At 37.7% G+C, this 18159-nt stretch overlaps 2 protein-coding genes across 3 annotated transcripts; both read right to left on the bottom strand.

The window, feature by feature from the left end:
* Positions 1 to 321: 321 nt before the first annotated feature.
* On the bottom strand, positions 322 to 3006 carry LOC121238323 (pentatricopeptide repeat-containing protein At5g27110). Its single transcript, XM_041135162.1, has one exon. The coding sequence runs from the start codon at positions 2879 to 2881 to the stop codon at positions 782 to 784; it is 2100 nt and encodes a 699-aa protein (XP_040991096.1). The 5' UTR covers positions 2882 to 3006; the 3' UTR covers positions 322 to 781.
* Positions 3007 to 3565: 559 nt separating this feature from the next.
* LOC121238794 (PH, RCC1 and FYVE domains-containing protein 1-like) lies at positions 3566 to 16269 on the bottom strand. Of its 2 annotated transcripts, XM_041135823.1 has the most exons (9): positions 15795 to 16269; positions 13585 to 13671; positions 11730 to 11819; positions 10922 to 11002; positions 10572 to 10766; positions 8346 to 10484; positions 6765 to 6911; positions 4373 to 4755; positions 3566 to 4087 (listed from the first exon to the last, which is right to left on the bottom strand). In XM_041135823.1, the coding sequence occupies exons 1-9, from the start codon at positions 15843 to 15845 to the stop codon at positions 3955 to 3957; spliced, it is 3306 nt and encodes a 1101-aa protein (XP_040991757.1). In that variant the 5' UTR covers positions 15846 to 16269; the 3' UTR covers positions 3566 to 3954. The 2 variants fall into 2 exon arrangements, with proteins under 2 accessions (XP_040991757.1, XP_040991758.1); XM_041135824.1 differs by lacking the exon at positions 10922 to 11002.
* Between the last annotated feature and the right edge of the window lie 1890 nt (positions 16270 to 18159).

Below are 18159 nucleotides of genomic sequence, written 5' to 3'. Positions count from 1 at the left end.
GCGCAGAAAAGGATGGTTGCTGAGAATTGAGAATCAGCCCAATGGATTGTTAAGCACTGGGGAAATTGAAACTAGATGGATGAATGACTTTTTCATTTCTCTCTCTTTGATCATTTTATGTAAAGCTATTAAACTGATTGTTTCACTAGAATGTCGATATGATACAAATGTGATTTAACAAAAAATTGTGATGGCATAACATTTCTTATCTTCTGCAGCTTTATAAGAAGATGATCACAACAACAAGAATAGAAGCTTGTGTGGCAAATTTAATCATGGGATGATGGGAGTTGGGAAGATGAATAGATTTTTTCGTTAATGAATCTATATGAATGCACTGCACAACTCAACATATGGTACCATACTTGTTCCCAATTTCGTTTCAATTCCTATTCTTTCCTTTGATGATTCTTGTTTCTTCAAGTGCTTGTTTGTTCCTGTATCACCTCTGGGATAAATCTATGCGTGTTTTCTTTGATGGCAAAGGAATAGTAATTCCCGGGTGAGCACAAGATGCTTCAGCATAGATCACATGAACAATGGATATTACTGTCCCTACAAAAGTTGGATTAGATAAAGTTGTTCAAGAACCGGCTATCAGCTGAAGAAGTGTGTTTCCTCCTGTCGTGCTTTGATCAGCGGGTAGAGTTAATGTGAACCAAGAGTTACATACACATCCTATCCCTCTTAAAGATCTTGATGCTCCATCGGATCCTCTGATCAGGAATTTTCACATTTCTGTCTCCTTGGTCCAAAACGAATAGGTGCTTCTATTAGTACATTATTTGACTAAACTATTATATGGCAACAACTCACCTTTCCCCATGTGACTGGTAAGATCCACGAGGCATTCATACACCATCTCAGATTGTGGGTGTGATTTATCACCAACAAAGAAAGGTTGGATCCTGTTGTTAATCTCAATCCAGCTACACCCAGGGTTCTTCTTCAATCCCAGCTCTTTTACCTTTGATCTCACCTTGCGCATCTCCTCCCACTTTCCAGCGGAGGCGTACATATTTGATAAAATGATAAAAGTTGATGGATCGTCAGGATCTTTCTCGATAAGTAATCTTGAAATTTCTAAACCCAATTCTAAATTTCTGTGCAAATGGCATGCAGAAAATAGTGTGCTTAACAATCCAACATCCTCCATAACTTCTGGGTTTCTTTGGAGAATCCCATAAGCCTCACGCAGTCTTCCAGCGCGTCCTAGAAGATCAACCAAGCAGGAGTAGTGTTCAATTCCTGGTTTAATACCATACTCGGTGATCATTTGATTGAAATAATAGCAACCTTCATCAACCAATCCAGCATGGCTACATGCAGATAAAACTGCAAGGAAAGTAACCATGTCTGGTTCTGCATAGGACTGCTGCATTTCACGAAAAAGCTTCAAAGCTTCTAAAGCTTGACCATGAGACCCATAAGCTGCGATCATTGACGTCCATGACACAGTATCCCTCTCTGGCAATTGATGAAAAACATCAAGTGCTCCATCCACAGCACCACATTTAGCATACATGTCAAGGAGAGCCCCCATGACTACTTCATTTGTCTCCAACTTAGTCTCAATGACATAGCTGTGAATCTCCTTACCCTGCTCCAACGCTCCTAGATGGGAACAAGCTGATAAAACACTAGTATATGTAATGGCATCTGGTCTGACACCAGACTTTTTCATGTCAGCAAAGATGCCAAGAGCATTGAAATAATTGCCTACGGTCACATATCCAGAAATCATAACATTCCAAGAAACTGTATTTGTCTTGGACATCTTTTCAAAAACATTTTCAGCTAACATAACACTTCCACATTTGAAGTATAAATCGATTAAAGAGCTTTCAGTAAAGAAATCAACCTCTATTCCATTTCTTACTATATATCCATGTATGAGTTTTCCATGTAGAAGCTGGGCAGACCTCGAACAAGCCAATAATATGCTGGTTAGAGTAGTTAAAGTAGGTTTAATTCTGTCCTTATTCATTCTTCCAAAAAGCTCAATGCATGATCTGCTGTCACCTTTTAAACTGTATCCTGAAATCATGGAGTTCCATGCGACCACAGTCTTTCTTGGAATATGCTCAAAAACCTCAATAGCCATGACTAAACAACCACATTTTCCATACATGTCCACAAGGGCAGAGCTGGTGAAATCATCCAACACAAACGCTTTTCTCATCAGCTCCATGTGAATCTTCTTCCCTCTTTCCAAATCTAAAAGCCTTGCACACGACGAAATGACAGTTGTGAGTGTTACCGAGTTAGGCTCAAACCCAGAACCCCTCATTCTTTCAAATAATTCCAACGCTTTTTTAGCTTGCCCATCTTGATAATAACAAGAAATCACGGTATTCCAGCAAGCCACATCCTTGTCAGGCATTTCATCGAATAGCTGTATAGCATAATTAAAAGCATTGCACTTTGCATACATGCTTACAAGAGAACTGGCCACAACAACATCAATTAGACAACCAGTTTTTATTACATGGGTATGTATCCTCTTCCCACAACCAACCCTACCTAATCCACCACAGGCCTTGAGAACACTTGGGTAACTGTAACCATTGGGTTTCAAATATTGTTGATGCAATAAACTCTCATACAGTTCAAGAACTTCAATGAAAATGAAGTTTTTGGCGTAAGCAGCCATGAGGCCATTCCACAAAGAGATGTCTAAAGGGTTATCAATGGTTCGGAAAACAAGCTTTGCAGAATCATACAATTGGCATGAAAAGTAGCAGTCGATGAGGTTTTTGCAAATAGCGATGTTGTTCTGTAAGCCTAGAGAGACTATCTTCTGGTGGATGAGCTTGGCGTGCTTGAGCGACTTAGAACTTACGCATGCTCTCAATAGAGAACATAGCTTTATGGTGTCCATTACGTAACAAATATGAGCATGTAGCAGCTATAAGATGGATAGACCCATATCTCACAGAGAGAAAGAGAGAGAGAGAGATACGTGAAACAAATGCTGGGGGATCTAATGAACTGAATCACATTATACATTATCTTAAGAGTAGATCCTGCTCTGAAAAAGTTGAAAAAATATATCGTGGATCCAACTTTTTTATAAAAACTAGTTTATACTCATGAAATTTACTTGAAAAAAATTCTTCTCATTAGTCATTATTCACTATCTCACATCCCGCACTTTATAAAAAACACACCCTATAAAAATATCTCCACTCAATAAAAAAATTATAAGTGTATAGTGTAAAAATAAATAGTAACTAATGCCTAATATTCCTCTTGGGATTTGTGACGATTTTTATGGAAAAAGTAAAGTGAGTTAATAAAAAGTTGTATTATGGGTAAAAAAATATATATTTCCAAGGCCGTCTATTGCCACAAAATGCTCTACTAATTTGAAATTGTCACATAAATTAGTATAAAAAGAGTCTTTCAACTTTTTTTTACAACAATAATAAATTTAAAAGTAAGCAATGACGGACTTATAAAGTAGCATAACTCTTGCAAGTTTTTATAAATAAAATAAAAAATTGCAATTTCTCCTGTAACAATAAGCCGAGAAGACGAATGGAAAGATGCATTTGCCCCTAAATGGTACGTAACTGCTGCCTTCAGTACGAGCCTAATGAATTTATAGACTGACAGAAATTATCAGCAGATACATTTTGCTTATGGAATTTACATGGTATCCACAACTACATGAGCCAGCAACCTACTACGAATTTACATTTCTCATCACTCTCAACCCCCACACAAGGCACATATAGGGAAAAAAATGGAAGGTAAAAATCTCAAAGGAAAAAAAAAAAAAAAATTATGCGAAAATACAAAAACAAATCAAACCCTTTATACCAAACCTTGCTTCCCTCAAACTTGTATAGCAGATGGAAGCCACATCTAATCAATTAGTATCAACCTCCCAGTAAGTGAAGCTGTATTGTGGAAAAGATCATTTCATTTACAGATGATCATTCCCATATGTCAATTAGCCAAGTCCTCGCTGCCCACGCCAACACTTGACCTGTCAATCATGCGTACATTGTATTGTTCATATACTCTCGCCCTGTTCTCTGCCCACCACTGTTCTGCCTCTTTCTCACTAAATCGCTTCCGACTGCATTCACCATTTAAAGAATACTTCACATTTTATCCAGGTTTCCGATCATGATAAGATTTTTTTTTTCTTCTATATAACTAAGATCATGATATGGTTAACTTTTAAACTCGATTAAGGGGGTGCATAAGAAATTCTACATCTCCTCAGTACCCAAGGGGACAAAGACAATGAGCTCTGGGTTTTCAGATGCAAGGCAAAGTAAAAAAACCCCCCACAAAACTAAATATTAAAACAATAACCGCCCTTTTAAATGGAAAGAAAACTGGGCTGCAGTTGATGTACCTGAAGCGAACTCGCTTGAGATCCTTGGCACCTCCTGGAAGAGATGTAAGTGTAATATATACACCGGGCTCGTCTTGCTCGACATCAGTATCAAGACTAGATTCAGATTCCTTTATTCTGCTTCCATTTCTAGTCATTGTATCTGAATGGGATTGTTTGTTGTGGCCTAAACTACGGTTACTATTGGTGCTTGATCCGTTAGAAAGTAACTGGCTGTTTGATCCATTTGGGTCTTGTTCTTGGAATGTCGCATGACCATTCATTTGGCCAATAGAAACGTTAGAAACATCAATGGAAGCAGGACTGGAGCCAAAAGAAGCAAGAGAAGGTGATTTGATGCTCCGAGCAGCTCCCAAAGGCAGCCTCTCAGCCATGTCTTTCAACTGTTCAGCACAAGAAAGACAAAAAAATGTTTCAGCATAAAAGCTCAAGTAAAAGTGACTCCTTAAGATTAATGTTAGTTGTCTGTGAAATATGATCATATAACCTACTTATCCAAAAAAAAAAATACGATCATATAACCTACATCATCTTTTGGACGACGAATTTTTTGTATATTGTCTTTTTCCTCCTACATGTGATTTATGAGCTCTAAAGTCACTGTTCTGGAAATTAACCCCTAAGACTCCTGCAACAAACTCCTAGCACTGTTTATTAGTGTTTGTGTGCAAAAGTACTGGAGAATCAGTCAAACACCTAGTGCTTCACTGTGGAATCGCTTGTGCTTTGTGGAATCTTGCATTTAGACTATTTGGAGTGGATTGTGTAATGCCTCCAAGAGTGGTGGATCTCCTTGAGTGTTGGAAAGGACAGTTTGGAAACCATCATTGGGTTTTATCCAAATTGACTCCATTTTGCTTAATGTGTTGTATTTGGAGAGAGATATGGTTGGAACTTTGAAGATTGTGAGAAATCAATGGGAGGGATTAAAGCTTTTCCATTAAAATCTTATCTTTGAGTGGCGAATGAAATTTGTGAATCTGTTCCTGGTTTTCAGCATCTCTCGTGTTCTTCCAGTGTACTTGAATTACACCAATTTTTTAGTTTGAATAATTATTACTTTTTTTGATAGGTAGTTTGAATAATTATTACTAATAAATAAAAGTCTAAAACTTTAATCTCTATCAAGGATCATTGGCTTAATCTCTATCAAGCATTAAGGTTCCATCTGCATCCAATGAAAACATGAGTTCAAAACCAAACCACGTATCTATTAAATGTCTCGATAAAAGAGAAGAGAAGACTCAATTTTTAAGTACGCTAGAAACACATAAAGCCTACTTACGGAGCTAGCGCCACAGAGTTTTCAAGAAATGCTAACTGTTTAACAGTATAAGCCTCTATTGACCTCACAGCAAAAACAAGTTACCAAGCAGAAATCCAGCATTACCTTAACATCATTAATGAAAAGGATATTATACCTTGAGCAGGATGGTATGACTAATTACAGCTCAATATGCTGTGGAGCTTAACCAAGTGGTACAGACAGAAAATGGAGGCATTGGTGTATCACAACATGTTAGAGAAAAAATAGTAGTGGCAAATTATTTATAGCCAAAGTGAATATGTCCGAATAAAACGTTAAAATGCACCTCAATAGAGCCTCATAAGAACCAAGGCCACAAATTATTTTGGCAAGTTTATGGTCTAAAACCTTAAAGAAACAAGCACATTGTATCCTATCTGATCCGGCTTAGTTCCCTAAATGCTCCAGTACCTAAATATCTATAAATATACAATTAACATCATAACCATATAACTATAGTTGTTTACTTCATTGCAATTGTACCTTCTTATGGATGCATATAAATTACATGTAATGATAGGAGTCTTTGCGCTTGTCTGCATGCATATGTTCTTCCAGCTTTAACTTCAGGAGTTCTTTAACCTCTTTGTACTTTCTAGTTAGTGTATCCATTGTGTACACCCTGTGTACTTGAGAATCACACTTAATAAAACCATCTAAACTGTCCCAGCCACTTCCCGCAAGGGGGGGGTGGTTGGATTGGTTTGGGCCAGAGCATGGGAAACAAAAGAAAAAACAAGTCTCCTTCTTCCCCATGGTCTGTGAAGGCACAAACAAAGTACTTAAACAAGGAAACCACAAAGCAATAGTATCGTTTCCAATTATCACGACATAGTGGAATAAAAAGGGAAAATGTTGCAAGTAATCTTATCTTCTTTTCCTTTTCCAAAAGAATCCCTTTTAAGTTCATGCTGAAACCAGACTTACAGAAAACAGACTCCATCCAAATCCTTCAAGGGGGAAAAACAAGAAAAGAAAAAATTTCTTTCCATTGACATGCAGAACATAAATGGTAGATTTCATTGACATGGTAATCCAAAAAACTAGAAACATTATCACACTAATACATGTAAACATCCATCTTACCTGGGCAGTAAGCGACTTAATGACTTCCTTTGCTGCTTTACATTTTGCAGTTTCCTCCCCTGCAATTGCCATTGCTTCCTTTAGCTGTTTAGTTGTTCTTTCAAGCTCAACTTCTTGAAGTTGAGCTTTGCGAGTGAGACTGTCCACCTGCAAGATAAAGATAGGTTAGGAATAATGAACAAACATACAACTGAGCAGGAATAGCTTGTCAAGAACAAACATACAAAAGAGAAATTTAAAGTTAAAGTAAGAATAGTTTTTTTGTTATATATGTAAGCATATAGTTGTGATGTTTAGCTTGCATTATTAGTCAGCTAAACATCATATTAAAACTTTATGCTTGCATATAAAATAAATCAATGGTTGCTAAAAGCTTAAAACCAGTTCTTCAGACAAATGGTCACTTCAATCACAATTTCAGAAAGTATTTGACTTTGTACAATTTGAATTATCTAACTTTGTCATGAACTCTAGTACTTATGCGCTGTGATGTCGTTTGAACACTTGTATGAAATATTGTAGCTTCAACTCCTTGTCCGATAACATGGTGACATTTTATCATGTATTCACATAGGCACACACCACACATATTGCCCTTGTAGCCAAGCAGTGCCCCTTTACTGTGGACTAGCTCTTTGGTTTGACCCAAGGAGGAAAGGAATATGAGATGGAGATGGCTATACCCAGTGAGCAGCCCACAAAGAAGACACAGCAATGATGATACACTGGAAGATTAAAATCTTCAAAAGGAACATATGAACTACTTTTATTAGGTAACTGCATTTCATTGACAAGTTTAGAGGTCCTCTATTTTCTTTCACAATTTCATCATTTACTATTTAGTTCATTGATCTCAAGAAATAGAGAGGGGCAAGTCTTGGAAATTCCAACGCATCTTGCTCAGTAGTGTTCTCCTTCTAGATAGGTGTATTTCTTGTGTACTACTTGGACTGTGCCTTTGCACCTTTTAATGAAGTCTTTTTACTTTATAAAAAAATCTTGGTCAACAGTGCTGAGGGATGGAGGGAAGAATCATATCAATCATCACACTTGCATGCAATATACAAACATTTATATGCCATGCTATTAACTTCATCATATTGGAGTTGCTTCCATTTTCAAATTAACTATAGATGACAACATCTTGACCTAAATCCACCCCAAAAAACCTTACGTATGCCCTGGCACTACAAGTCACGCGTAAACAAGTCAATAACTGCAATATGACACTCATTTTCCTACAACTAACTTGCATTTTATGCTTGCCCACAAATTTCACATCATGAATGACAGCTTTATGCTTGCCCACATTTTTCACATCATGAATGACGGCTAAGTTATAGAACATAAATCAACTTGATAACATAAGTGCCTAATGTCGCACAGCACTCATTCTCTACTTTCAAGTTTCAAAACCAAAAAGGAGATAGATGTTTTTGTCATGGTGCTTTCTCTAATCTGCCACCTGCCAGTGCAATACCCATTCTCACTACATGAAAAAATGTGGGTGAAATAAAATGTAGATACTGCACGTAAATGAGCAAATTAACTTGTGATTAAAAAGCAGGGAGAAGCATATACCTGTGTCCTTAATTTAACAACCTCCTGGCTGAGACTATCATTCGTTCTTTTTGTATCATCAACAACAATCTTTGGTGAGGTAAGTCCTCCCAGGGTAGGGGTTGGTGTTGTTGATCGAGGTGGGCTGGGCCGCCTTGATATTGGGGATGTTGCCCGTGAAACAATTCTTGATCCAGGAACAGAAGCTGAGAAAAACTTCTTTGATGACCCAAAAACTGGATTAAAAGATTTAGAAATATTAAGTGCTCCCCACTGGGAGCCTCCATTTGGAACAGGCGAGACCCGACTGCTGTTAAATTCTAGTTTCTTATTTTTTTTAGAAGATCGGGTTTCCACTTGCTTCAAGGACTCAATTGAAGAAAATCTAGCAAGTTGTACACGAGATCTGGAATCCAACTTGTCATCTTTCTCAAAGAACTCGAGTGACCCTTGATTGATACTTCCTCTTCTGCTCACAGAAGAATGAGATGAACCATCACTTTCAATAGCTTTCCTTAGTTTACTGAAACAATTATCACAGACACGATAAGGTTTGTTGGGATTTGGTGCCATAGAAGCCTTAAGAGACTTCTTACTGCTACATGAATGACAAAAAACAAGTCCACAATTATAACAATTGTGACGTTTTCTTTTAAAATTAAATGGCAGTCGGCAGCCAGAACACATAGACTGGTCAACACCAGAGACCCACTTGTGAAGGCATATAGCTGCTGTAAAATTAATACCACAGGCAATACTTTTGACTTGTTTATCTCTCAGAGCTTCTACTAACGTTGGGGAGTTTCTATCATCTGTATCCCCATGGCCTAAACGACCATTTGCTCCCTTGCCCCAAGTATAGACTTCGGTTCTTGAAGTTAAAACCACAATATGATAAGCACCGCAAGCTATCTCCTCCACAAAACTCTTGGAGAGCTTTCCTTCAACACGAATAGGGATTTTCCCATCAGCCTGGGGATTCCCCAACTGGCCATAAACAGGACTGCCCATTGTGTAGACATGGCCAGAGGTTGTAAGGGCAACCGTTAGACTATGTCCACAGGCAACTCTACAAAAGTTGGGTTCAACAAGAGCAGCAACACAGGTGGGCACAAGTTTGGCTTCCTTATTACCATGCCCAAGACGACCTTTGTCCCCGTCTCCCCAAGTAAACAGCTTTCCTGAAGAGCAATTGCTGGAACTTGAATTCCCAACCATGACTTCTACAACTGCAGCAGTATGCCAAACACCACAAGCTGCTCGGACTGTGCGGAGCCCCTTGAGGGATTCCACTTCCCTTGGTATTGAAATGCTTTTCCGATCTCCATGGCCCAGAACACCAAATGTGCCATCTCCAAAAGTAAACAATTGCCCAGCAGAGGTTACGACAGCAGTGTGCCAGGGTCCACAAGAGATAGATGAAACATGTATGCCCTCCAAGGGCCCATTTACTTTCTTCGGGACCCAATGACTCACTTCATTTCCATGCCCAAGAAGACCAAAATTGAAAGTCCCATCACCCCACGTGTACAAATCACCAGCAAGTGTTACAGCACACGTATGGTACTCACCACAAGCTACAAGCTCAATGTTAGTACTACTAAGGGCATCGATTAGCTTTGGATGCAAAACATCAGAGTCTACTCCATGCCCAAGTCTGCCTCCAGATTCCTCTCCCCAGGAGAAAATCTCTCCTTGTTTGGTTACTAAGGCAGCATGCTGTCCACCGCAGGCAATGTTCTGGATATCAAGTACTACTGCAGACTCTAAGGCTTTTGGCAACAAAGAATCCATTTTCACACCAAAACCACTCCCAGCTCTATGAATTCCACCACCCAGAACACCATCCCCTATTCCTTCCCCCCAAATAAAAACATCCCCCAGGGCATCACCATCATCGTGACCAGAACCTTGGCTTGATGAGCTAACAGCACTTGATAGACTAACTCTGAAAGCATCCATCGCCATTGCCTTCATGTGACCCTGTATGCTATCGGATCCTCCTGATGACAAAGAATGGGCTGAAGCACTAGCAGAATCTGAAGGGAAGAAACCCCTGGGAGGAACAGCATACAATATGACATCCGATAATGCTTTATCTAGACCATTCTTTGGGGGACTTTCATATGGACTATGAAGGCGAAGGTGATCTCCACTATCCTGAATCAAGCAATCAAGCATAAGAAGCTTCTTGTAAGTTACATTTTTAACTCAATGGGAAGAGAGTGGGAAACAAGATAACCATACCTTCTGCATGCTTTCATTACTACCAAAAGGAGAATTCAAAGGAGAACTTCTTCGGGTGCATGTTCTAGGACTATTTGCTTCAGAAGGGATTCCATCACTCCTTGATTCTGTTCTCCATTTACGGTGATGGAAACGTGAAATTAGTGCTTTTAAACCACCAAACCATGCCTCAGATTCATCTTTATCCTTGCAAATCTGTTTCAGAAGGATCAGATCACCAAATTACAAAGCACCTCAACACTAAAACCACTAAGCAGACAGATATGGCTTAGAGAACCACAGCCACAAGATGTAAGTTGCAACCGATAACAATAATAGTGCAAGGAGACGACTAAATAAACAAATCTTACTAAATCTAGCGATCTGTCATTATATATGAGCGAAAATGACTGATACTCCTTCTCAGGCCGTGGATACCTTTGAAAGATTGGCTGGCAAAAATTATAACATGATTAATTAGTAGAGTAGAAAAACTTAATGACCAAGTATGAAGCCACTAAAATTGGTTAAAGGCAAGAAATGTGCACGGCACACACAAACAAGTCAGTGACCTGCTGCTCATAAGAAAGCATCAGTATCTCCAATGCCAATAAATTTTACTGAGAATGAGAAGGGAGAAAACAAGATGACCAATAATACAAGTGAACAAATTTAGCATCCAGACACGGCAAAACATCCTAGTTAAAGTTTGTCTTAGCAAGAGACAGAACTCTATCAGTAGCCATGAGCCTGCAATCTGTTTACAGATTCAAGATCCAAGGCAAAGAAACCTTTCAGAGACAGATAAGATAGTGACTGAATAATAAAAGTTCAACCAAAAATAAAAGAGGCGAGATTCCCAATTTAAATAGAAACTTGTTTAATAAGATAAACTAATTGTTAAATAGAGATTATATTTATAATAAGTGTTGGGTGTTAAATTGGATGCGGTTAATTCCAAGTTCTGCTCATGCGAGGTCAGGACTATAATTACAATGATTTGCACACTAAACTATCATATATTGATCAAACAATAAACAATGTAAGTTGTCCTAGTCCGACAAATGATTTTCACGCACCAGAAAAGGGATGAAGAAAAATGAGATGAATTATTAGATGAAAGATGTCTATCTCTTGTCACATAATATTACATATCATCTACACATCAAAGACACTTACAGTGCGTTGTCCAGAAATAATTCTAGACACGTGGCTTAGCTTAAGGTGCTTCTCCTCTTTCCCCGAATACCATATCAGAACAGACTCATCCTGAAAGCAATAAAAATCAAACATTTAACTTTTGCTAGCAAAACTAAAAGCTCTGTTGCATGCGAATATAACGCGTCTTATGGACCTACCTACTTTCTTCGGGGAAGGGATACAAACAACAAGTGCATGGGAAACTTTATTTCTCAAGGACTAAGTAAGCATTTATGAACTGTACTCATAGAAAATAGCTATTTGTTCCAATTCCATCCATTTGAGCGGAGCATTGAAGGAAAAATAACAAGTCATAACCCATAAGAGAGTGGGATATATTACGACTCAAATTATATTCAATTTGAGTGTTTGGTTGGCATGTATTTAGCTAGTAATGCCTACTTATTGTACTTTGGAAATGGCATTTGGTTTGACAATAAATAAAACAGTCATCCTTTTTATTTTTTTATCTTTCGGCAGGAACAAATACAACTGAATGGATTCTCTCCAAATTTATCTGTGTCTGCATGCTGTATCACAAAAGAAATATGAATATATTTCTGTAAAATGAAAAACACAAAAGGACTATTAAAAAGGGAGGTTTTGTAATTTTGTAAAAACTTAGGGACAATTTAGTAATTTTTACAAATAGAATGTATGGAAATTATTTTTTTATCGGTAATAAAAAAAACTAAATATAATAAATAAATATATACGAGAGAGGGCATGTGTCACTCCTTTCTTATCCCAATTTCCTTCATCATGAGGAAATCGGAGCATAGATATGTTAAAAAAGTATGAAAAAACAAATAAATAAAGAAGGGAAAACTTAGTCAATCTCTGGATAATGAAAATTTTGAGAAGTTTTAAAAAGGAAAAATGTTGACCTTTATAATAAATGTTCACTACATAGTTGTTAAGTTTTGGATTTTGAAGTCATGAGATTTTGAGGATATTGTTTAGTTTCAATTTTTTAAACTCTTTTACAAATTGTATTGTGATTAAATAAAATTTATGATTTTGAGGTTTCAATGTTTATGGACCACTTATTACCTGGTTCTATGTAATGTCATAATGTAGCATTCCTAACCCTATGAGAAGGTAATGTTACAGTTATACACCAAGTTAGTATGATTATACAATGTTTGGGTTGGCTGTTCCACACATAGAGAGAGGGAGACATCATATGCTGTGCTTATTTGCAGGATAATTACATCGTTATCTGATACCTGAAAATAGAACTATCTCTCCCACACCCTTCCCGCCAAAGTAAAAGGACTCACAATATTTTTGGAACTAAAAAGCTGACTATAACTACAACAGACCATGAAATACAGATACTAAAAGAATTGCAATACCACTTACCTGTCTAGAAGCTTGATAATGTTCATGAAAGATACTAAGGCTCGTTTGGACACTTTGAAGATTTGAAATTGAAAGTGTTTTGTGTTTGAGTGATGTTTGGTAAAGAAATTATGAGAAGTTTTGAGAAAATCTGATAATACCTCGATACCCAAACAAGCCCGAAATCCCACATAAGAAAGATTAGGAACATGAGTTGTTTATATTTCTCCCTCTTCTAAACTAGGTGTCTCTCTTGTATACTTCCCGTGTACTTGGCTTTACCTAGTTTCTATTAATAAAATTTTTCTTACTTATAGAAAAAGTTGAGTTCCAATGACATAATGATTAGATTTAAATAAAAATGATAAACTAGTGGAAGGAGGTGGGAATGCACAAGCATACTTGCCAATATATAAAAGATAACCATGGAATGCAGACTGGAGTGTAGAAGATTGCATAAACATGACTGAAAAAATGGGGTCAAGCTTACATTGGAAAGCCGGAATGGACAAAACTTGGGCTTCCCCCTTCTTCCATACTTGAGCAAGTATGCCCCTTTCTTAAGAGTAGTAATGGCCTGCCATAAATATCACCCAAGAACCTAACTTAAGCATGTTCAGCTCATTTGGAAGCAGGCAATAACACAAGCCGATTATCAAGAGGAGAACATAAAGAAGTAAGAAAAAAAATGACAAGCATGCTATTCAGAGTTATAAATAAGTAATGCCTAGTAACACCCACAGACAAGATTCCGAAATAAATTCTGACACAGTAAGTCCCATTTGAAAAGCCTATCTGCTCTGTTATCCCACTTGATCGGTGAGGTAGCACCAACTTGCACTCTGAGTCTAAGTGACTGGAATAGACTAGACTTGACATTTTACAAGGGCATAAAGCAGAAAATCCCTTGCAGAAAGATACGTATAACATAGTTGACCTCCCCTCCCACTCCTCCACGAGTCTAGATTGAGATCTACTCAAAGATTGGCAACATCTCCTTTTTCTGTCAGTTTATTTACAAAAAACTTGACATTCTTGCCACATTATAATACTCTTGCGTAGATAGAGAGTTCTTATAAAGGCATCTGACCTATCTTTTCGATACGTAGGTATCTGGCCTATTTCATTCGTATCAATAAAATTTAACTCTTACTTATAAAAAAAAAAGTAGGTATCTGGCCTAACCTTGCAAATTATATCATGTATAAAGATGATATATCCAATTCAATGATCAACTGTGATAAGTCAACTTCCTTAACTTTTTACTTATCAAAAATAAAATAAAAAATAAGTCAACTTCCTGAATATATCAGAGATGCTGTACAAGATTTTAGATATCGACTTGTTTCATATCAGTCTTTTTTATAAATTTCTTGTTAAAGATCAGTTATAAGCAACCCATAAGTATAATATTAATCCATAGAATTATATTTAAGTGAGCATTATGTGGTTCAGCCGTAAACTTTCTGAGGGACAACATTCGTCTATGAACCAGTACAGAAAAGAGGGAAGGTTTCGTAAAGATTGTCTTTTGACTTACAAGCTATCCACTACCAGCATTTAGGACTAGCACTGAAGGGAGGAAGTGGATAACATGAAAGTCAAAACAAAATCTGACTCTCTTGGTGTAACCCCAAGAGGCCTGGGATGAAATCCCACCAACACTAGGGAACAAAAATTTAAACGATGGAGAGGGTGACCTACCCACATTTGCTCATAGGCCCATGGGGCCTCAATGGAGCCAAATAAAAATAAAAAGAAAAGTAAATTCTCCTGTATAGTCCGACTCCCTCCCGTCACAGATGCATATCACAAAGAGCAAACTACATCCCGACATTGGGTGGTTGGCCAATGGTGAAAAAGAACATTGCTGACCAACAATTTAAGGTAGAAAGTCATCCTACCATTCTTGTATATGCCCCGTGTACTTGGCTTCACCTTTTTTTAATAAAATTCGTATTTACCGATTAAAAAAAAAGTCATCCTGGGCCATTGTTGTGGCCCGTGTTGGACCTCTATTCAAGGTGTGTATCAGATCAAAGTGATTTGGAAGATAATCCCTATCTGTATTATGTGGTGCTTATGGCAGGAGAGAAATGAGAGGACGTTTGAAGACAAAGAGATCTATGGAGGAGCTAAAAGTTTTCTTTTTCAGAACGCTTTGTACTTAGGCCATTGCTGTGGACTTTAATGGCATGGACCTTCATGATTTCTTAGTTTCTAATGTGCCTACGTAGATAGGACCTACTTACTTTGTAATTGGCAGTTGTTGCCCATTCTTGGATTAATAATACTTATTTTACTTATAAAAAAAAAAAAGGAAAGTCATCCTACCATGAAAAAAAAATCATCTTTCAGTTCATTCCAACGACTTGAAATTTGAAAATTCATCGGTAACAAGTACATTAAGTCTGTTCAAACAACTTAGTCTAAAGCCACCCCTAAATATCCATCATGGACAACCCAACTCCACAAATAATTGCACCATCATTATTAACATCGCGTAGATTCATATCCAGAATGCAACCTAAATAGCATCACGTAGAACCAAACAAAAATTAACACTTAGCACAAGCAATGAAATAGAATTCACAGTGTTTGGTATCTCATTGTAAGCTCAAAATCAGCCGATTCTTGAATGTATAACATTGAACCAAAGGAATAAACTAAAATATCCAAGAAACGAAGGAAAGCAAATACCTGCTCGACATCCCTTTCGACGGGACCAGCCCTGCTAAGATCCGAAGCCATCCTATCCGTCCGCGATATCACGCAAAAACGAAAACCTAAACGCCACCACCAGTCTTTGACTCACCCATTCTCAAAACCAAATCCTTCCATTCAGCAATTTCATTTAACCACGCCTTCCCTTTCCAACTCACCCCCAAATTCACACTCTCACTCAGCCCTAAAAGCCGCATCGAGCCTCGTAGCAAGCATTCATACGCACTCAGTTCCGCCCCAGTTCCATCAATTACGGTTTCCGTAACTAGCTGCACTGATAGTACCGTACCATCCGATGCTTCGAATTGAGTACGGGTCGTGCAGTGAGGACTGCAAAGTAAAATTTAGTGTGCAAGAAGAGCAGTTGTTTAATTATGGGAAGAGAATCAATCGAAGCAGTTGGTGATCGAGAGGTCGCGGAGCTCGAGGTGTGTCCGCGTATGTGTGTGCGTGCGCCCCTGTTAGTCTGGGAGAGAGGTTTTCGGGGTCGAGAAAGTACGGGAAAGAGTGGGAAAATCTAGGAAACTATGATCTGATCGATGCTCTCAGGATCAGGAGCAGAAGAGAGAGAGAGAGAGAGGAATCATGAAAGTAGAAAAATGCTGTAGTAGTATTAGCAACAGGAGAAAGAAAGAAAATGAAAAAAACAAATGGAAGGGCGTAGGATAACGCCCATCATATATATCTAAATTTTCCAAGTTGACACTTCCTTCTTTTCTCGGGAAAGTTTTTTCCTTTTATTTTTCTTCTTTATTTCTTTACTTCCGTGTTTGGATGGAGGGAAAATGTGAAAGAAAGAGTGGGATGCAAAAAATAATAATAATTATAATGCTATAGTTCTTTGGTTTCTTTGGGTTAAATGTCAAGCTGTCAACAACTAAGGGGGAAAGTGGACAATGCCGTGAAGACTTTGACTGTTAATTTGGGGAAGAAAATTGAAACAAAAAAAAATTATAACTGAAAGTCGAATCACCAAGTCAAGAGGAATCAAAATAATCACATGCCAAACCTTAAAAAAAAAAAAAAAAAAAAGGGTTAGCTGGATGGTTTTTCTATCCTCTTTTTCTCTTAGATTTTTTGCCTCTCTTGGTCGAGATAAATCGCAAATACGACTATGGTGACGTGTGAGGATCACGATTGGATGGGGTGGGTCAAATTTAAAAAACTCGAAGATGTTGATTCTAATGATCAAGCCTATCAGAAGTTTTGAAATGCGGTGGCGGTGGCACGTAGAGTTCACATGTCAACAAAGCAATGCATAAGCCTCACATGCAAATTCAATCACTTTGTGACAATTCTATAGAAAGTTGGAAATCTACTAAGAGTTAATTATTTCAACAACAAAACTATTTTATAAGTAAACTCCGATTTTCTATGCATGCTAAGTCCACACATGCCCTAGGCACATATTAATCATTTGTCAACTTGTAGGGAAAACATGGAGTATAAATCCGTGCAGCTAAGTATGGAAAAAAAAATAAAAATTTTACTCATCAGTCAATATTCATTTATACATCCCATACTTATAGCTTTTTTCTTCATAAGGTGTAGGGTAGGGAATAGTTGCTGATAAAAATAATTTTTTTAAAAAAATATATACCTTAAGATTAAGAAATAGAATGGAGTTTTTTAATTGGATTGTAATGAGACATGACACCTTCAAATTGCCAAAAGTTTACAATATCAACCACAAGTAGTAGGAGACAAGATGAAATATTTGGGAATCGAATCCCTTCCCCCTAACCCCAAATGCCTTAAAAAAAAACAAGCATAATTGTGACTTGTACGAAGGAAAACAGGTGGTGAGAAAGGTAAAAAAAAAGTATAGGCAAAATGGGTGGAGTTCACAATAGGTGCATGATGCCCTTAACAAGGGCACTTGGCTTTTTCCACCCTTGTTGATTAAGACCAACACCGTGATGGTGCACTTTATAGAAAAGTGGGTTAGCCACAAGTCAGAAAATTCTGTCGACTTTTTGTCAAAGTGGTCCTAAGACTTTTCTATCTCTTTTTAGTGGAGTGATGTACTTATCAGTGCAAGCAGCACCACCCACATCCTCTATACCACATGAGAAAGGCCAAACCCCCTTTTTCACATCTCAAATTGAAGGTTACCCTTCATGATCCACCAATGCAAATCCAAACAAACTACCTTTGAGCTCATGTGCCATTGCTTTGGCAATATAGGGAAGACATCCCTCGTTCTTTCCCTATTTGCAATTTGCAGCCTACCTTTTGTTGATTGTTAAGTTAGTGGCTTGAGTTTAGTCTTTCGAGTTTGGACTTATAATCTCGATTATTTTCGATTTTTCTATCCCTATATATTTTGTTAGAGATTTGA

Source organism: Juglans microcarpa x Juglans regia, chromosome 7D, assembly GCF_004785595.1.
Source record: "Juglans microcarpa x Juglans regia isolate MS1-56 chromosome 7D, Jm3101_v1.0, whole genome shotgun sequence".
In the NCBI taxonomy this organism is placed as follows: Eukaryota; Viridiplantae; Streptophyta; class Magnoliopsida; order Fagales; family Juglandaceae; genus Juglans; species Juglans microcarpa x Juglans regia.
The sequence above is the reverse complement of the archived record's forward strand: the minus strand, read 5'-3'. Positions and strand labels throughout refer to the sequence as shown.

Coding starts and splice junctions, on each gene's coding strand:
- LOC121238323 (XM_041135162.1), bottom strand. CDS start 2,881: ATGGACACCATAAAGCTATGTTCTCTATTGAGAGCATGCGTAAGTTCT.
- LOC121238794 (XM_041135823.1), bottom strand. CDS start 15,845: ATGGCTTCGGATCTTAGCAGGGCTGGTCCCGTCGAAAGGGATGTCGAG. Junction 13,672..15,794: donor TCGAAAGGGATGTCGAGCAG/GTATTTGCTTTC, acceptor TATTTATGGCAG/GCCATTACTACTCTTAAGAA. Junction 10,767..10,921: donor ATGACAGATCGCTAGATTTA/GTAAGATTTGTT, acceptor CTTCTGAAACAG/ATTTGCAAGGATAAAGATGA.